General features: G+C 37.5%; 1 protein-coding gene across 1 annotated transcript; it reads right to left on the minus strand.

Moving 5' to 3' along the window:
- Positions 1-664: 664 nt before the first annotated feature.
- LOC129886554 (ATP-dependent helicase BRM) lies at positions 665-13,558 on the minus strand. Its single transcript, XM_055961278.1, has 14 exons — positions 12,877-13,558; positions 9,597-10,925; positions 8,161-9,486; positions 7,736-7,848; positions 7,304-7,391; positions 7,095-7,181; positions 6,758-6,850; positions 6,601-6,684; positions 6,307-6,510; positions 5,081-5,323; positions 3,449-5,008; positions 2,813-3,352; positions 1,901-2,152; positions 665-1,597 (listed from the first exon to the last, which is right to left on the minus strand). The coding sequence occupies exons 1-14, from the start codon at positions 13,033-13,035 to the stop codon at positions 968-970; spliced, it is 6,708 nt and encodes a 2,235-aa protein (XP_055817253.1). The 5' UTR covers positions 13,036-13,558; the 3' UTR covers positions 665-967.
- Positions 13,559-17,009: the final 3,451 nt, after the last annotated feature.

The raw sequence follows: 17,009 nt of genomic DNA on the forward strand, positions 1-17,009 counted from the left end.
TCATCTAATTCTCATACTCTGAACCAGTCGTTGATTTAATGACATTTGAGTATCAAACAACAAAATAAGTACTTCTAAATAACTAAACAATGTTCCTAGTACTAAATAGCACCATGATAGGCTCACTGTCTATATCTTACAGAATCCAGTGCATCTTTCATCCTATATAACACGGGTTAACGGGTGTTTGCCTAGTAAAGCTTCAAGAGAGTTTTCGTTGCCGATATCTCACCTGCCATTAGAATCATCATTATTAGCCTTAGGATTCGCCAGCAGTATCTCACCTGTTAGAAGGTTGCCAAAACTGCACCAGTTCTCTCTATTATATATCTAACCAGTTCTTCTGGTAACGTGATGGAATGCACGATCTAACTACTGGATTATCCGTCTTCAAGTTCCCATAGTTTCAATTTCCTCAGTTTCCATGGTTCTGTAAGAATATTCCAGACATCCCCACGACCTAACTTCCCTTGAACTGCATCAATCTGACTGGTTGATCAGTTGATGGACATGTACATGTATCTAGTAGGATGATCCTACAAATCCCTATAAGTCCTAAGGTATGGCAAAGAATAGGATTATTGAATATATAGATCATTTGAGAGTCCATTAAACTCTATTAAGAAAGACATGTTGAGTTTAAGCCAACAACAAAAAAAGAGTCTTTTGGCAGGTAAATAAGGCCAGCACCTTTTGGTGGCTTTTCATAATCTGGCACTCAACAATTTCTGGAAAATAGAATTAGGGGAAGGAGGAAGAGAAAACAACCAGAGACAAGCAGTTGCCAATGGTAGACATTAAGAAGCCTATCTTCAAAAGCAAATTTATCATACAAGTGAGGTTGGGGATGGAATGGGGAAGTACACAGGTCAGGAGGTATGAAAATCCGAAGGGCCGGTCATTCACAGCACCTCACTCAATACAGCTATTACTTGCATTACAGTGTACACCTTTAACAAAACGATAATCACAAATGACTTTGCCGTCTTCTTGAGGAATCTGATCTCAATCTCTTCACAGGGTTTGCCCAGCCAACAGAGCTGCTGCTACCACTGCCATTCAACTGTTGGGGTGGCTGCTGGTTTAGCCTTCCCCCCTCCTTCGCAGTTGGGAGAGAGCCTGGACTTCTGATACTGCAGCTGACACCAGGTGGTGAGACAGGACCAGCAGAACTACTCCCAGGTTTCAACCCCAACTTCTCTCTATCTTTTCTTTTCTTTTTGCAAATAACAAGCTCCCCGGGATGAGTGAATGGGCGGGAATCATCCTTTTGGCTAAGCTCCCGGCTGCTGCTACCACCAAATCTTGTTTCTCTTTGAGCCACATGACTCTTAGACTTGGCATCTTCGCCGGCATGGAGTGTTCCACGTGTCTGCGGCTTCAGCAGTGGGCTAGAGTCAGGTTCCATTTCATTTATCAGTTTGTGTCTCTTGTTTTGACCTACAGTCATCAGCCGTGAAGACGCACCGGGTGTAGTAGAAGCTGCTGGTCCAGCAAAAGAGATGGAATTCCTTGCTTCTCGAAAATCAGTCTCCGGAAACTCTATCTTCAAGATGTCAAAGAAAAGATCATGTACTTTCCTTGCTTCAGATCTCACCTGTGATCACAATAATAGAAAAATTACAGAAATTACAGGAAGAAAATGGGGGAAGCTGGATATGAGCATTACATGATAATTGATGGACCACTCAATGCTGATCTTTTCACTGGTTGATGTCAGTTCATTATACATAATTCTTATTCAATGATTTAGTAAACATCAGGAAAACGGGCGTAGAGGTAAATTTCTTAGACTGGCAGTTGTATGTCTTTTCTACCAAGGTAGTGTCGGGGAGATGAAGATGAATATGAATGCATGGCCAATGATGAGGAAGTAACAATAATCAGAATCAGTGCATACCTCATGTGAGAAACCAAAGTATTGTACTGCACGTTTTAACATCAGCTGTACATCAGACACAAATTCGAGCACTCCGCTGTACTCAGACTCATCAACACGTAGATCAATTGTCTGTAAACCAAACGGACTATCCTCAGACCCACCCATGCAACCAGAACTACCAATTCTTTTCCACAGACCATGTAGCAGTGGAATTATTTGATGACCTCCCTTCTCTATTTTCTTTTGGAGCTTGGTAATGACAGTCTTGCACTGCAAATAGCCAATAGAAGGAAATAAACATGCACAAGATCAGGAATAATATCTGCAACACGAGAGGGAAAGATTGACACACAGCCATGAGTATTGTATCTTCTATTCTTCTTTAAGCAAGCAGATACAAAATGAACTTGATTGGGGTTGAGGCGTAGTTGTATTAACACTACTCTGAACCAGTCCACCATTGTGTTCAAGTATGTTAAATGCAGTCATCCAACCATTAATTACCGATGGAAAAAAATCTAGTCCTAGCCTAATAATGCATATATTTGCTAAAGCTGTAGCCTTGTGAAATATTCAGATAATAGGAAACTGATCATAAATTGCAAGTATAAGCTTTTAACTAGAAAGGTATATAATACAAGACAATCATTTAGATTTTAAATTAATCAATCAATTAGGCCTCAATTCCAATCTAATCACAGTAGGCTATATGAATATTCTGTATCTGTTCAGCTCTAATACTCATTTAAATAAAGAAAATTTAAGTGCAGGTACTTGTATAATGAAGACCCTATAACAAATGTGCCACACAACCAATTCCTTCTTCCAAACTCCAGTATAGATGCAGTATCCAGAAACTGATTCAATAAAAAGCAATGCAAACTTAAGTAACAGTGGAATTACTTCTTTCTTAGTGTTTTTACATTTTACCTTTCTTTGAATGACCTCAGACATCTTAGTCCCTCCACTATAAGTCCCGCTGGCATTCATGAGCTTATTATCCCAACTTTCCCTTGTGGGTTCAAAACCATCATCAGGGGACAAGCGACTCACTTTATCAGGTTTTCCTGAACCATGCATCTTCACTGAATTAGAAGATGATTTCCTTGAAGGTATGCTTCGCTTACTCTTAAAGGATGCATCATTTTGACTATTCTTTGGACCACTAGGATCTGCATGCACTTTGTGTCCACGATCATTTCTCAATTGAAGATCATATCTACGATCCCCTTGAAATGCCATCTGAGAAGAATCTCCACGATGCACAGCTGGCTTCTCAATGAGTGTCTCTTCTGGCCTTTCTGCAGCATGCCTTGGTCGAACCCTCAAACTGCGTTTCCTTTTTATTTTGGGCTGCAACACCTGTTCTTCTTCACCTTCATCACGATCTTGGATCCAACTACCAGATTGCTGGAGATCCACATGTGAGTCTCCAGATACTGCAATTTCTCCTTCCTCTAATTCATCTGCCTGAAATTTAAAGATGGAAATATGGAAGTTATATAACTGTTATCAGTACTGGATGTACACCTTTAAAGAAGGAAAAAGGGGAATGAATCTTCCCACCATCCTTTTGGCCCGAGAACTGGGCCTGGCATCTAATGCAGAAAGGGATCCAAACTTCTGCTGAGATGACACAGACGATGATACTATTTGTGTCGGCCTTTGGTTGTCTGAAGATGATCCTGATGAACCCACTTGTTCAGGTACACGTGTCTTTATAGCACCTAGTGGACCTTGGTGGTATTCATATCTATCAGCAAAAGGGGGACCATCTTCTTCTGACTGGTCTTTGTTAACTGGTGTAGCGCCAACTGCACCACTAAATTCATCATCTTCGAATTCCCCAATTTCACCTTCTTCATGGGCTGAATATCCATTCCTCTCCCCAGAACTTGCTTCAGAGAACTCTCCATTGTCGTCGTCCAATTCTGTGTAAATAGGAACCTTCTTACCTTTGGGCCGCCCCCTTCTCTTCTCAGATTCAGGAGCTAATCCACTGGAGTCCACACCAACACCACTACTGAATAAGACATTCTTTGAGGGCTTTTTTGCTAAATTGGCAATGGCCGTATTAACATCCTTACTGGTAGCACGAAGCCACTTCGGAACCTGGTCATATCTTGTCATCTCCTCTTCCCAATCACATTCTTCATCCATTTGATCAAATTGTTCTATCTCTTCTTCACTCCTAGCAATCATGCGATTTACCTCCTGAAGAGAGGGAACATCATGAAGTGTCTCCTGATATCTCTCCTCATCATGTAATAACGTCTCTAAAGTCAAACGTCGCTCTTCATGTGTAGTCCTTTGATCAAAACGCCCAGCATTTATAACTTCATCAGCCATGTCAATCTTATACTGTTGAATGTTATTCCGAATGAGACTCTCAATAGAGCCCATATAGCGGTCCTTGCCTGCGAGGTCATCATCAGAATCAACTACGCCTCCACGGTATTCATCCTCTTTCTGATGACTTGCAATTTTGTCAACAACTGCCTCCATATAAATGACTTTAACTTCTCTCTTCTGCCCAATACGATGGGCTCTTGCAACTGCCTGTTCCTCATTTTTGGGGTTTGGATCAGGATCATAGATGATGACAGTGTCAGCAGTTTGCAGATTTAATCCACGCCCAGCAGCACGAATGCTTAGCAAGAAGATAAAGCAATCAGTATCTGGACTATTAAAATCCACAATAGCTGATTCACGGTCCTCTAAGCTTGTTGTCCCGTCAATTCTTCTATAGACGAGTCGTCGCCACTGCAAATGCTCCTCCAAGATATCAAGCAGCTTTGTCATGGTACTAAAAAGAAGCACCCTGTGCCCTGTTCTTTGAAGTTTAATTAATATCCGATCAAGAACCCACAATTTCCCACATGATTTAACAAGGAAGTCCTTTGTAACATTGAGATATGGATAGTTAAGCAAAGGATGGTTGCAAGTTTTCCGAAGTTCCATACACCTATTATTTAAAACTTTGTATGTTTTAGGCTGGTAATTTGGATTTTTTTCAGCCCTTCGCTTCTCATCTTCAGGGTCAACTCTAAGTGTACCAGTAGACTTGATCCAATCATAAACAGCGCTCTGAAAACCTGACATTCTGCACCTTAAGACAACTGAGACCTGCAATCGAAGTAGTCATTAGAGAGGAGGTCCTACATCACAGTTTCAAAAGGGACAACCATGAAAGTATACCTTGGGCGGAAGTGAACCTTCAACATCTTCAACCCGACGCCTGAGCATGAAAGGCTCAAGAATTTGGTGAAGTCGATGGATAACAATGACCTTCTTCTCAGTCTCAAGCCAGTCATCATCAGCATTGTGAGTCGGACCTTCTTTCTGAAAGGGCTTAGAGAACCAATCATGAAATGCTTTGCGATTATCAAATACTTCTGGAAGTAGTAGATTTAGAAGTGACCATAATTCCTTCAGATCATTCTGCATCAAATACATTTAACAAATTCTCTTATGCTAATTCAAAGTCTAAGCATAGACAAGATGGGATAAGTAAGGAAGAGTTCATGTGGTTACAAGGAAAATAAGCACCCAGATGCAACTACTGAACAATGTTTAAGATCATATGGTAAAAAAACTAATAGCCTGTTTGGCTTAACTTATTTTAAGCAGCTTATAAGCTGCTTGAGATAAGCTAAGCCAAACAGACCCAATTACTTTTTGGGGCTTACTTTCAGCACAAAATGGCTTTAAGTTGGCCAGCCAAACACTCAAAAAAGCTGAAAACAGCCTATAAGCCAATCCAAACGGGCTCTAAGTGCCTGTTTGGATTGGCTTATTTTAGGTGCTTTTAAGCCAAAATAGTTTTTAAGCCATTTTGAAGTGTTTGGGTAAAGTTAAAAAGGACTTCTAAGCACTTATTTTTAAGCCAAAATAACAAAAATAAGCCAAAAGCCATAATTTAGAATTGCTTATAAGTCATAAGCCAAAAGCCAATCCAAACAGGCTCTAAGCCAAGAACAAAACTGTGAAGAATCATTTTTCGTTGTTCATGCAACTCTGCATAGGCACTACTAAAACAGGACACTTAAACACTCATACAGGGGTCTTTCCTTTAGCCGTACTAAGGTCTCAATGATGAATTGTGATTGTACGCAATAAATATTGCTGGACTACAATTTTCCTTCCAAAAGGGTTCACAAAGCTATCAAGACTGGTAACCCAATTACAACCAATTAAATCCCATTGGAGCAGCATATGACTGAATTCAAAAGATATACCATTCTATATGTGCAAGTTTTCAGAACAATTGAGCAACTGCGCTCAGGCTTGAATAGTTTTGTTAGCATCTGAACCTAGCATAGCCTACTTAAAGGTAGGACATAGGCAATACTTAAGGCAATAATCCAGATCCAAACAGAAGCAGAAGACACAGATCTGAACATAAGCAATGAGACGCAATGCACCTGCAATGGTGTCCCTGTGAGAAGCAAGCGCCTTTGGCATCGATATCGGTCAAGATCACGAGCAAGAACAGATTCTCTATCCTTCATACGTTGAGCTTCATCAATTATTATATACTTCCAGTCGACTTTTGAAAGTTTAGAACGATCGTACATGATGAACTCGTACGTAGTCACGAGAACATTAAACTTCATCGCTAAAACTTCCTACAAGATGTGGAAGCAGTATATAGAACCTTCAATACCAAGTTCAACAACTTAAACCGGTTAAATTTCATCAGCATGAATGCACCTTACCTGCGAAAATAACTTCGATCTTTGATCCTTTCCACCAACATAGAAAATGCAGGACGCAGATGGAAGCCAATTGAGAAACTCACTCTGGAAATATAAAAAGAGTAAGTACAAAGGGAAACCAGAAAGACACACACATCACCAGCAATTGATCACCAACCTTCCAATTAACTAGAACTGCATTTGGCACAATTATAAGATGTGGTCCATAGTTTTGTTTGAATTCCATCAAGTAAGCAATTAATGCCATAACCTGTTGAGATAGAGAATGAGGATTAGACGCATATCACTATGGCACAAGCTACAGATTATCTGCTAAAAATGTAGTACCCTGAAGTTCGGGTAATAATATGTTTTCCCTCTGTTTCAAATTTAGTATGTTATTCGATAATGCTCAACTTCTCTTTCACGCTTTTGACCTACTCATAGTTATAAGTATCCAACTAACAGAGAAAAGCAGGACACTAAATTGGATGAAAGGGTAAAGATATTCACACCTGCACAGTCTTCCCTAGACCCATCTCATCAGCCAATATACCATTTAGCTTATTATTATACAAAGAAAGCATCCACTGCAACCCAACCTGTAACATTTCAATAAAAAAAAATTGATCTCACGCAAAAGCACAAAGTAAGATACTGAAACTAAGAAAATGAGAGAAAATGAAGTCAATCCTTTATGCATGTATTGAAATTTACAACTTACAAGCTGATAGTCTCGCAAAGTTCCAGCTCTTAACATGGAAGGCTGCTTGATAACCCTTTCATTCACAGCATGGGCTAGATGATAATACCTGGAGATATTAAAAAGAGTACAGAGCTAAGATAACCCAATGCACTAAAACAATGACACAGCATAGAATGTTAAAGACAAGTGTAGTCAGTTAAGATAAGTGATGGCTGTCTTAGATGTAAGCAACCATAATGTCAATGACAAAATGAACAGCGACCAGATAACTAATTTTCTTCCACATAAGCTAGTACCACTCAGCCACTATTCAAGAGCAAAATGAACTTATCAGCAACAAATCATTAACCGCTGGACAGAACTTCTCACATCCAGATATGTCCCAAAAGCCAAAATCTAAGAGAGGGATCCAAATTAAACGACGTGTACTAAGGAAAGAAAATGAGTTACTTGTTAACTGATGAACCATCTCTGGGTGCATTCATTTCAGAGAAACGATTCCTTATCATGACTTCCTCCCGAGCACAGGCTGCTGCAGCTCTTACTTCTTCTTCAGATAGGCCCTGTTATCACGGAGAAATATATGAATGAATGCAAATAAAACAGTCATCCACTAGGGAATGGGAGTTTATCAAGCAAACCCGGTACAACAGGAGGTCCATATGTTCTGAAAGGAAAACTTTGGTTTTATTCTTATTGCTCATAACATATATATATAGATACCAATAGTGGAAAAGGCATCTGGACACTTCTGTCCTACCCTATGATTACCCATAAAATTGCACCAAGAACCTTTTCCCGTAATATAGTAATTCGTAACTCATGCAAAACAACTTAAGATAGGCAATTGCACAAGACAGGGGGAAGAGAAGTACCTGTGCACGTGCAGCAACTGCAGCAGCATTTGCAGCCTCGTCAACCTCCTGTTGTTTTTTTGTCGCTGTAATTTTACCTCCCAATTTATGAAGATACTCTTCTGTCTGACTCAAAAATGATGAAAGAACAGCATATCTCTCAGCACCATCACCAGGGACGTTGGTCTGCTGCTCTAGCAACATCTCCCTGTATCTCTCAACATCATTATTCTTCAACGCCTCCATTCTTTCATTCCGGTTATCATCCTTTTTCTTTGAGAACTCCCTCAACATCCTCTCATGATACTTAGCTACTCCCCTGTTGCGTGCAGTTCGAGCATCACGTATTGCCCAGTGAGACTCAAGAAACTTCTTACGCCATTGAAAAATAGATTTTAATTGTTTTTCTCTGTTAGCTCTCTGGGAGGCCTGCACTTGCCTAGATAGATCCTGACGTTGACGCTCGCATAGCCTTACAAATTTTCGGTAATGCCTATCAGGCATTGCCATTATTTCCTGCTGCTGTTGGTCAATCTCATCCCTCATGCGTGCCTGTACACCAGCAAGTCGGAGTTTCTTTTCTTCTATTTGCAATCTTAGAACAAGATCTGGTCTAATCCTTTTCCTCTCTAAATTAATAGCTAGTATATCACCAATCTTCTTTATACTTTCCTCCCTTTTTCTCTTGTGAATTTCTGAGCCTTCCTCCATTAGAAGATCCTTGATATCATAACCCAATGTTAAATTATTGTTGTTGTTCATCATCATGGATGGTCCAAAACCATCATGCTTTCGAGTGAAGGAAGGAAAATCAAATAATGGTCCATGATACTTCCGAGCTGGGCCTGTATCTTTTTGTTGAGTAGCACTAGACTGCATAGGTTTTTTCGCCTGAGTAGTATCAGAACCAGTAACTTGTGATGCAACAGTTTTACCCCTATCTGGTGCAATATCACCTCTGCTAGGAATATTCTGAATAGCACGATCAGCATCCTGGTCAGATTTACTAGCATGTACCATGATTCGCTGCTCCTCTTTTCCAGGAAGAACCACTGATGCAGTCTCCTTTGTCTCAGTTGTGCTACCTGGCACAGGTGCGGTTGCGGCAGCTGTGTTCTCCTCTCTTGTGACCTCCTCCTCTGAACCATTCAGTCCATTAGATGGTACTACAAGCTGAGGACCCTTCTCACTTGGTTCCGTGGGTCTTCTGTTATCTTCTGAACCTTTTCCTGATGGTTTCTCCTGATTTACTGTACCACCAGGAGGAAATGTTTGCTGCATTTGCACGTCCAGAGGTGGCGGAATAATAGCTTGGAGTAATTCACGTGGTAATGTCCCATCTCCTTTCTACAAGCAAGAAAGAGAAGATCAAGATATATTTAATAATAACAGACTTGAGTATTTTGAACAAGGGAAAGCAAAGTATGTAAACCTGACAGGTACACTAATGGACAAACCTTTATACGTCTAAATGCAAGTATTTGGGCTTTAAGAACATGAAGTTGCTGCCTACTGAACCCCAGATGTTGTGGTTGCACCTGACGGACATTTCCACCTTGAAACATAAGGGAATTCCCCAAGTTCCCATCTGGAGAAGAAGCTGCAGAATGTGGTGAAGGTCGACTCAACTGCCTGGCATACTGCGTCTGCAAGGTTTCTTGGGAATTTGAGGAGGGTTTAGGCAGCGAGGTGTTATCCACACCCTGGTTTGGGTTTACAGATGACTGGGGGTAATGCATAGGAGGTAATCCACTGCTAACCATAATTGGTTGTCTAGGAGGCAAATTGTTCTCTCTGCCATGAGCAGAAAACTGCTGCTGAGGAATATTATTTGGGTTATTAATTGAAGCTACGCTATGAGACGCAGCGAGAGGACCGGTTGTAACAGCCTGCCTTGTTTTAGCAGAACTTGACCCCGACAAATCACTTGAAGAATGAGCATGGGGCGAACTGTCATTTGCAACTTGAGGTGATGAAACTTGCTGCTTTGGCATATGACCTGATGACGATTGAACATGCACATTGTTTTCAGGCACTTTCTGCTGGGCAATCATTCTGGACTGCATGATCGGAATTAGCTGTGCCATAATGTTAGCATTTGCGGGTAGTGACAGATCAAGATTACGTTCATAAGCCAGAGCCTGCATTGCTTGCATCTGTGCAGCCATAGAAAGAGAGTTACTCGTCATGTTCGCCATGCTTTGTTGAGATGGTGGAGCCTGCATGGGCTTCGTAGCTACCGTTTGGCCAAGCAATGTTGGCTGGGAAGGAAGCTTTGGGTCTGGTCTCTGATCGGTCATCAACTGCTGCCCCTGGTCTGATTGTTTCTCACTACGAGAGAAATGTTGCTCTGAGGATATCTTTGATGATGATGCTTGGGCCTGGTTCGCTGCCTGCATGGCAACAAGTTCCTGCATTTTCATATTAGCAATTCTAGGATCTTGGTCCTTCGCAGAAGGGCCAAACATTCCCATTTTCATTTGCTGCTGATGTTGCATCCCAAGAGCTGACTTCTGTTGCGCTGCCTGGTAAGCGTACTGCAGGTATGCCTGTTGGACAGGATTCAACATCTGTTGCTCAAAGCCCTGGCTCCTGTTCTGTCCATCCTCTCGAATGGTGGGAGAACCATGCTGTTCAATATACCTCCTCGACTGTTGAGGCAACTGCATGGATCCAGAAGGTCCAACAAAATTACCCCCACCTAAAATTCCATGGGGACTGCCAGTCTGGAAGGCCAGAATAGCTTCGTTTCCTTCAGGCCTTCTAAGGAACTGTTGTTGTAATGACTGCAAAATGAATATCCAATAAGTGATATGTCAAAGTTATTTATAAAAGAAGGTGAGTGATTCAAATAAGACCAAGATTATTGTGATCATATCCTTACTGTAGGCAATAAGCCACTACCATTTATGGAGTAAGGAAACATAATAAGACACTAAGTAAATTCACATCAGTTTGAAAAGAGCAGCTATCATGATTCAACACAACAAGTCTTAGACAATTCATTTGAAAACATACCTGGTAAAATATTATTTCAAAAGTTAAAAAGGAACAATTATCTCACCAGGTATCAGGAGTAGGAAGCAAGCAAAGCAACAAAAGCACATGGAAAATATTATAGCAAGAAAGCATACAAGAAACTCGAGAGAAACTGGTATAACTGACAAAGTTGAGCAACAAGGAAGGTAAAATACTGCCAGTCAAAAGCATGTAAGAATTTCCAGGGAAAAATTTGCAGCATTCTATGCACATAATGGACAAAAATCCTCTAGTTTGGTTAAGCAACAACTTATTTCGTCCTGTGCTGTAATTCGTCTTCTTCAGTTCACTTTTTAATAAATGTCTTTCCTGTTAAGGATAATCAACTCAGAAATCAAATACAGTAAAATTTTAGACATGAGGACTATTACAACTTTTTAGAGTTTATCATTAAGTCTCAAATGTGGACAAAATGTAACATATATGTATGGACGAAATAGAAGATTGCATTCCATAACCTAAGCAATGACAGTTAATCTGGTTTTAGTTGAGAACATCATTGCAGTTAAGAATCACATGGACAAAATGTGTCATATGTATGGACGAAATAGAAGATTGTATTCCATAACCCAAGCAATGACAGTTAATCTGGTATGAGTTGAGAACATCATTGCAGTTAAGAATCACATGGACCAAATGTGTCATATGTATGGACGAAATAGAAATAGAAGATTGCATTCCATGACCTAAGCAATGACAGTTAATCTGATATGAGTTGAGAACATCATTGCAGTTAAGAATCATATGGACAAAATGTGTTCATATGTACGGACGAAATAGAAGATTGCATTCCATAACCTGAGCAATGACAGTTAATCTGGTATGAGTTGAGAGCATCATTGCAGTTAAGAATCACATGGACTTCCAATACTGTTGGAAATATAAACCTTTTGAACAGGTCAAGGTTAAAATATTAAAGACCTGGCAGAGGCAAGCACTTAAAATAAGGAAGAAAAGGTGGGAACTATTTATCAAGAAAAGGAAAAGTGGGAATCGTAACATGCTAGACAACAGGCACTTGGTGGAACTTAACACATCCATTAGAGGGCAGACTAAGATACACAGAGTTGATTCTCTGAAAAGTGAAGTTTGGATAACTATAAAAATCAACATGCGCTAATACATTTTTCAGCACAAAAAATTGCTCTTTCTTACAAAAAGCAAATCACTCTCTCCATCATGCCAAGATGTTCAAAATCCTCATACTTTTTTGATGACAAGGGAAAGACACAGCCGCTACCCTTAAGCGGCACAAAAGTAAAAACCCCGCTCCATGCAATAGCTCGCAAACCACACAGGAGAGGTAACCCGCATTAGGCGAGCCCGGTGAGATGAGCTCAACCCACAAGGCAAACCCTTACAGCAAGGGGTTTGGAACTTGTTCAAAATCCTCATACTTCCAAAGCTTAAGTAGTTAAGCAGCTGGCATCTCAGTGCTAATTGAACAAGAAAAAGAATGTCTTTCACATAGCAAGCAAATTCATGTCACTTCAAACCAATTGTTGAACAACATTACCACTCACATAATTCAACAAAACCCCTTTACAAGAAAAGAACTTGATGTCATTTCCAAAACCCACTTCCAAAATAGAATAACAAAAATCCATCCTACTTCAGAAAAAAACAAAAATGCCACTTGAAACACCTCCTTCCTCAAAAGCACAAGAAAAATTCGGAAAAAAAGTTGTTAACCCTAACCTGCCGTTGGTGTTGTTGATGCAGCTTCTGCTGATCCAACCCCATATGAGAGGCAGAAGAAGATGATGAAGGAGAAGCTGAGGCTGATGCCGCCGTGTTCCGGCCATGTCCACCGGCTCCGGCGACACCACCTTGCTGAGCTCCACCCCCAGATTGCATGCACCCCTAAAGATTCACACAAAAAATCTATTTTCTCCAAAAGTGTTGAAACTCACCTGAAATTTTCTTGATTAATTTCAGAACCCCATCATCAAGAAAATGAGTAAAGAAACATTAATTTCAGTGGAAACCCCTGTAGTTTCCTAAAACCCAAGATTTCCCCCTTTCCGATCCCAAGGTTCAAATCAACCACCTACCCCTCTTACCTCACCACTCTCTGCACCTCTCTGTCCCACACAACATCTACTTTATCTATAAAATTTGGCTCTTTTTTTTTCTGTATGTATAATTTCTTGATAAAAAAAAAGAAGCGAGAATTTTGCAGAGGCAAATGGTGAATGGATTTTGGCGCGAATCTGTGGGCCAATTATAGATCAGAAAAGTCGCCGGCGATCTTCCGAAGTAGCCGGAATCTCGCTCTATATATGCTGTCTGGGGGTGTGTGTGAATTTTCACGCAGTTTGCATTTGCAGTCCAAGCCCTAACAGCTGTTATTTCTATGTGGGGCTTGCCTTTTTTCTAATTTCTCCTTTTTTGTTTATTACTCCTCCTCCCAGATAAAAATGACACAAAAAAAAAATGAGATTTGAAAAGAGAAATAAACATTAAATTTCTTTTGTGATTTTGCAAGATTTGTAAATTATATCCTTCAAAAAAATTATTTATCTAAATTATTGATAAATCCGACTAGTATTAATGAGAGGTAACACAGAATTCATAAAATTAGTTAATTGCGCGCAAACTGACCTCTACATTATGATTATTAAACAAAAAATGCATAAGAAGAAGTAATTTTAAAAAAAAAAATTGTAATAATTATGTCATATTTAATACTTATTATAGAGATCTATATATAAATATCACATAAATGTTTTCATTGTATATTTTACACTGATCAGTATTAGTGTGTAGAACTTAAATTACAAAAAAAAAAATTGTTAGCTTAACAGGTTATGGTATGTTAATTAGTACTTATTATTTCATTATATTACAATGAATACATATCATTGTTATTTAAATAAATACCTCTATAATTGTTGTAATTATTTTTTTATAATCAAACTATGTTATTATAAGTATTTATGTACAAATACTATAAGAGTTAAATAATATAAATTTTAAATCATCATGTTGATACGAAGAAAAATTGAAAATTCATAGTACTTTCATTAGTTTTTAATATTAAAAAAACTAAATATCAAGTTTAATCTAATCTAATTTAATTAGTCGAAATAATTTTCAAAAAGTAAATGTATTTTGAAAACATTTTTATATTTTAATTTGTATGTATAGATAGTCTTTTTTTGCCAAACTATTTTGATAACTATTGTCTTTTTGCTCAACAACTTGGGTTTATCTTGGGTTAAGTGCCGGTTAAAGTAAACAGAGGTTAGGTGAATGCAATTCATTTGACATCAGAAGAGGTTTTATTTACGAGAATGCCCAGATTTTGTAATCTTTGGGAATCTGATCACGTAATAACGTGTAGACGATATTCCTATTTGGCTTTGCATTTACGATTATTTGGCAAAAAAATGCATTCATCTGTTTCATTTTAGTATAATAATAATATGAATTTAAGAATAATAATTTTAATTTATGCTATATTTAAAAGTATGTAATTAAAAACGTATTCAAGTAATAATTAAACAGTTTGTTTGTTAGAAATGTGCAAAAGGAATTCATTCAACTTTTATTCAAAAAATTACTACGTATAAAAAAAAATGGCTAAGCGTATATAATAAATATATAGAGAAAATCATGGTTATTTTTGTGTGATGACAAGAACTAACAAAAGAAAATCATGGTTATTTTTGTTGTTTGTACATTTTCTTTCTTGAAGCTTTTTGATAAATATTTTATTTTCTCCCCCATTATAGAGAAACTTTATAATTCAAATTATTAATAATTTTTATATGAAAATTGTTTAAATATTTCAGAACATTGAAAAATAAATTCACACAAATGAAAAGGATATAATTATTTGCAACTAAGAATTACGAAAAAAGGAAATTATGAAAAGAGATAGTTGAAAAAGAAAAAAAAATGCGATGCAAAACTCTAAAAACCCAAGTAGATAAGTCACACACATACTACTTTATTGGAAATGATAACCCACCCCCATTTATAGCTAAACAATAATGTCGCCGGTCATAGTAAACGTTCTCGAGTTTGAGTTTTTAAAAATATATAAAAAATTATATTAAAAATATCATCACTAGAAATAAATTCTATAAAAACACAAATTTAATTAGATTTTAATTTAAAAATCAGATGGAAAAATCCTCCCCAAAAATAAAAAATAAAATAATGTCTATAGGTTAGGACTATCCAAAAATAAACCAACTAAGTGCATGAATTTGAATCCTGCCTAATTTGGCGTTTGTTACTTCCCATTAATTACATAAACAAAAAAGTACAAATAGCGAGCTAGTAAATAAAAATTGCTTTTTAATTTAGAAACACGTAACTATTTTTGTGTAATTTAACTATCAAAGGTTGGTTATCATTCGTGTACAACAATTTAAAATTGGAAATAATCTGTATTTTATTTGTTTTGGTAATTTAAAAAATCGAAACGATTGCAAGATGGAAAAGTAGGTGTAGGACAAACGTTTCAAATATTAGGATATCATTTTAATTGAATTACGTAAGAAATTGAAAATAGATTATTTCAAGTAAATAAGGACATCAAATGATTAGGAATTCTCAAAGAAATAAATAACTTTCTAATGAGGATTATCAAACTACTAGTGAGTTGATTCTAATTTTAAGTGGAGATTTTTTTAGGTCATGTAATGAGAAGGTGTACTTGAAAGTTTTTGATACTTCAATGGAGTCAAATGACCTCTTTTGTTCCAACTTGGTCAATCGTGTATTTCTTTCTAGTGAGACGCTTCTTTTATTTGAAAGTTATTGACACAAAAAATATGATTGTCGTATATTTTCTGATAGGGCCCTACTAATTCGATTAGCTAGTGAACGGTTTTTTTTGGATGAAACAAGTGGGGCCCTATGGGCGGGTATCTCCACAAACGCAAGTACTATTCTTCACCATTAACAGAGAAGTAAAAGATTTCAAAATTCACGTTGCATCGCTATTTAACCTTTGTCCATTTTTTAAGACTTTGTGCAGATGTAATATCGACATTACACCCTCGAAAGAAAAAAGAAAAATTTCACTATTTATGATGAGATCATAACTTTTAAATACAATTTTTATTATATTTATATTGAAATTGTTTACAAGTCATGTCGAATTGTCAAACTTGATTTGTTCATAAAGGTTAAACATCAACACATAACTTAGTGATTTTTTTGGTTTTGAGGCGACCTTCTCAATTCGACCCAATGAAAAGTACTTACGAATCTATGATCGTAGTGAGGATAGGTGTGTCAAATATAATTTAAAAATTGATGGAATGTCCAATTTTGTTTAAAATTTTATGAGTTGGGCATAAGATAATTTTAATATGAACTGATTTTTTGTTCCGTCAATATAACCCATTTTTAAGTGGTCTTCATTTTAGCTCAATATCATTACATTTTTAATCAATTTTAACCTAAGTAGCTTTTGGGTCAATACTGATCGCTCAAATTAACCTAACTCACTTGTTTGACATCCAAAATGAGAAAATGAAACATAGATAATTTATATGAATAGAATTTATTAAATTTCACTATAATACTGACTCCATTTTAAAAAGTTCACAAAAATTAGATGTAAATTTAGCATTAGTTCACAAATTTCTAACAAGTTGTCTAAATTTTAAATTAATGGTAATATTTACTTCATTAAATTCTTACGGATCACTAGAATTTGTGGTCAAACTCTAGCAATCTTCTCAATTGACCACAAATTTCAAAGCGATGAACAAAATTTATTACGTAACAAATCTTAACAGACGGTCATAATCTAGTCACAAATCATAATGGATAACCAAAATTTGACCACAAATTTATGGGGATTTGCC

Source organism: Solanum dulcamara, chromosome 4 (genome assembly GCF_947179165.1).
Source record: "Solanum dulcamara chromosome 4, daSolDulc1.2, whole genome shotgun sequence".
In the NCBI taxonomy this organism is placed as follows: domain Eukaryota; kingdom Viridiplantae; phylum Streptophyta; class Magnoliopsida; order Solanales; family Solanaceae; genus Solanum; species Solanum dulcamara.

Coding starts and splice junctions, on each gene's coding strand:
- LOC129886554 (XM_055961278.1), bottom strand. CDS start 13,035: ATGCAATCTGGGGGTGGAGCTCAGCAAGGTGGTGTCGCCGGAGCCGGT. Junction 7,849..8,160: donor CAGTTGCTGCACGTGCACAG/GTACTTCTCTTC, acceptor CCGTGATAACAG/GGCCTATCTGAAGAAGAAGT. Junction 5,009..5,080: donor AAGGTTCACTTCCGCCCAAG/GTATACTTTCAT, acceptor CTTCGATTGCAG/GTCTCAGTTGTCTTAAGGTG.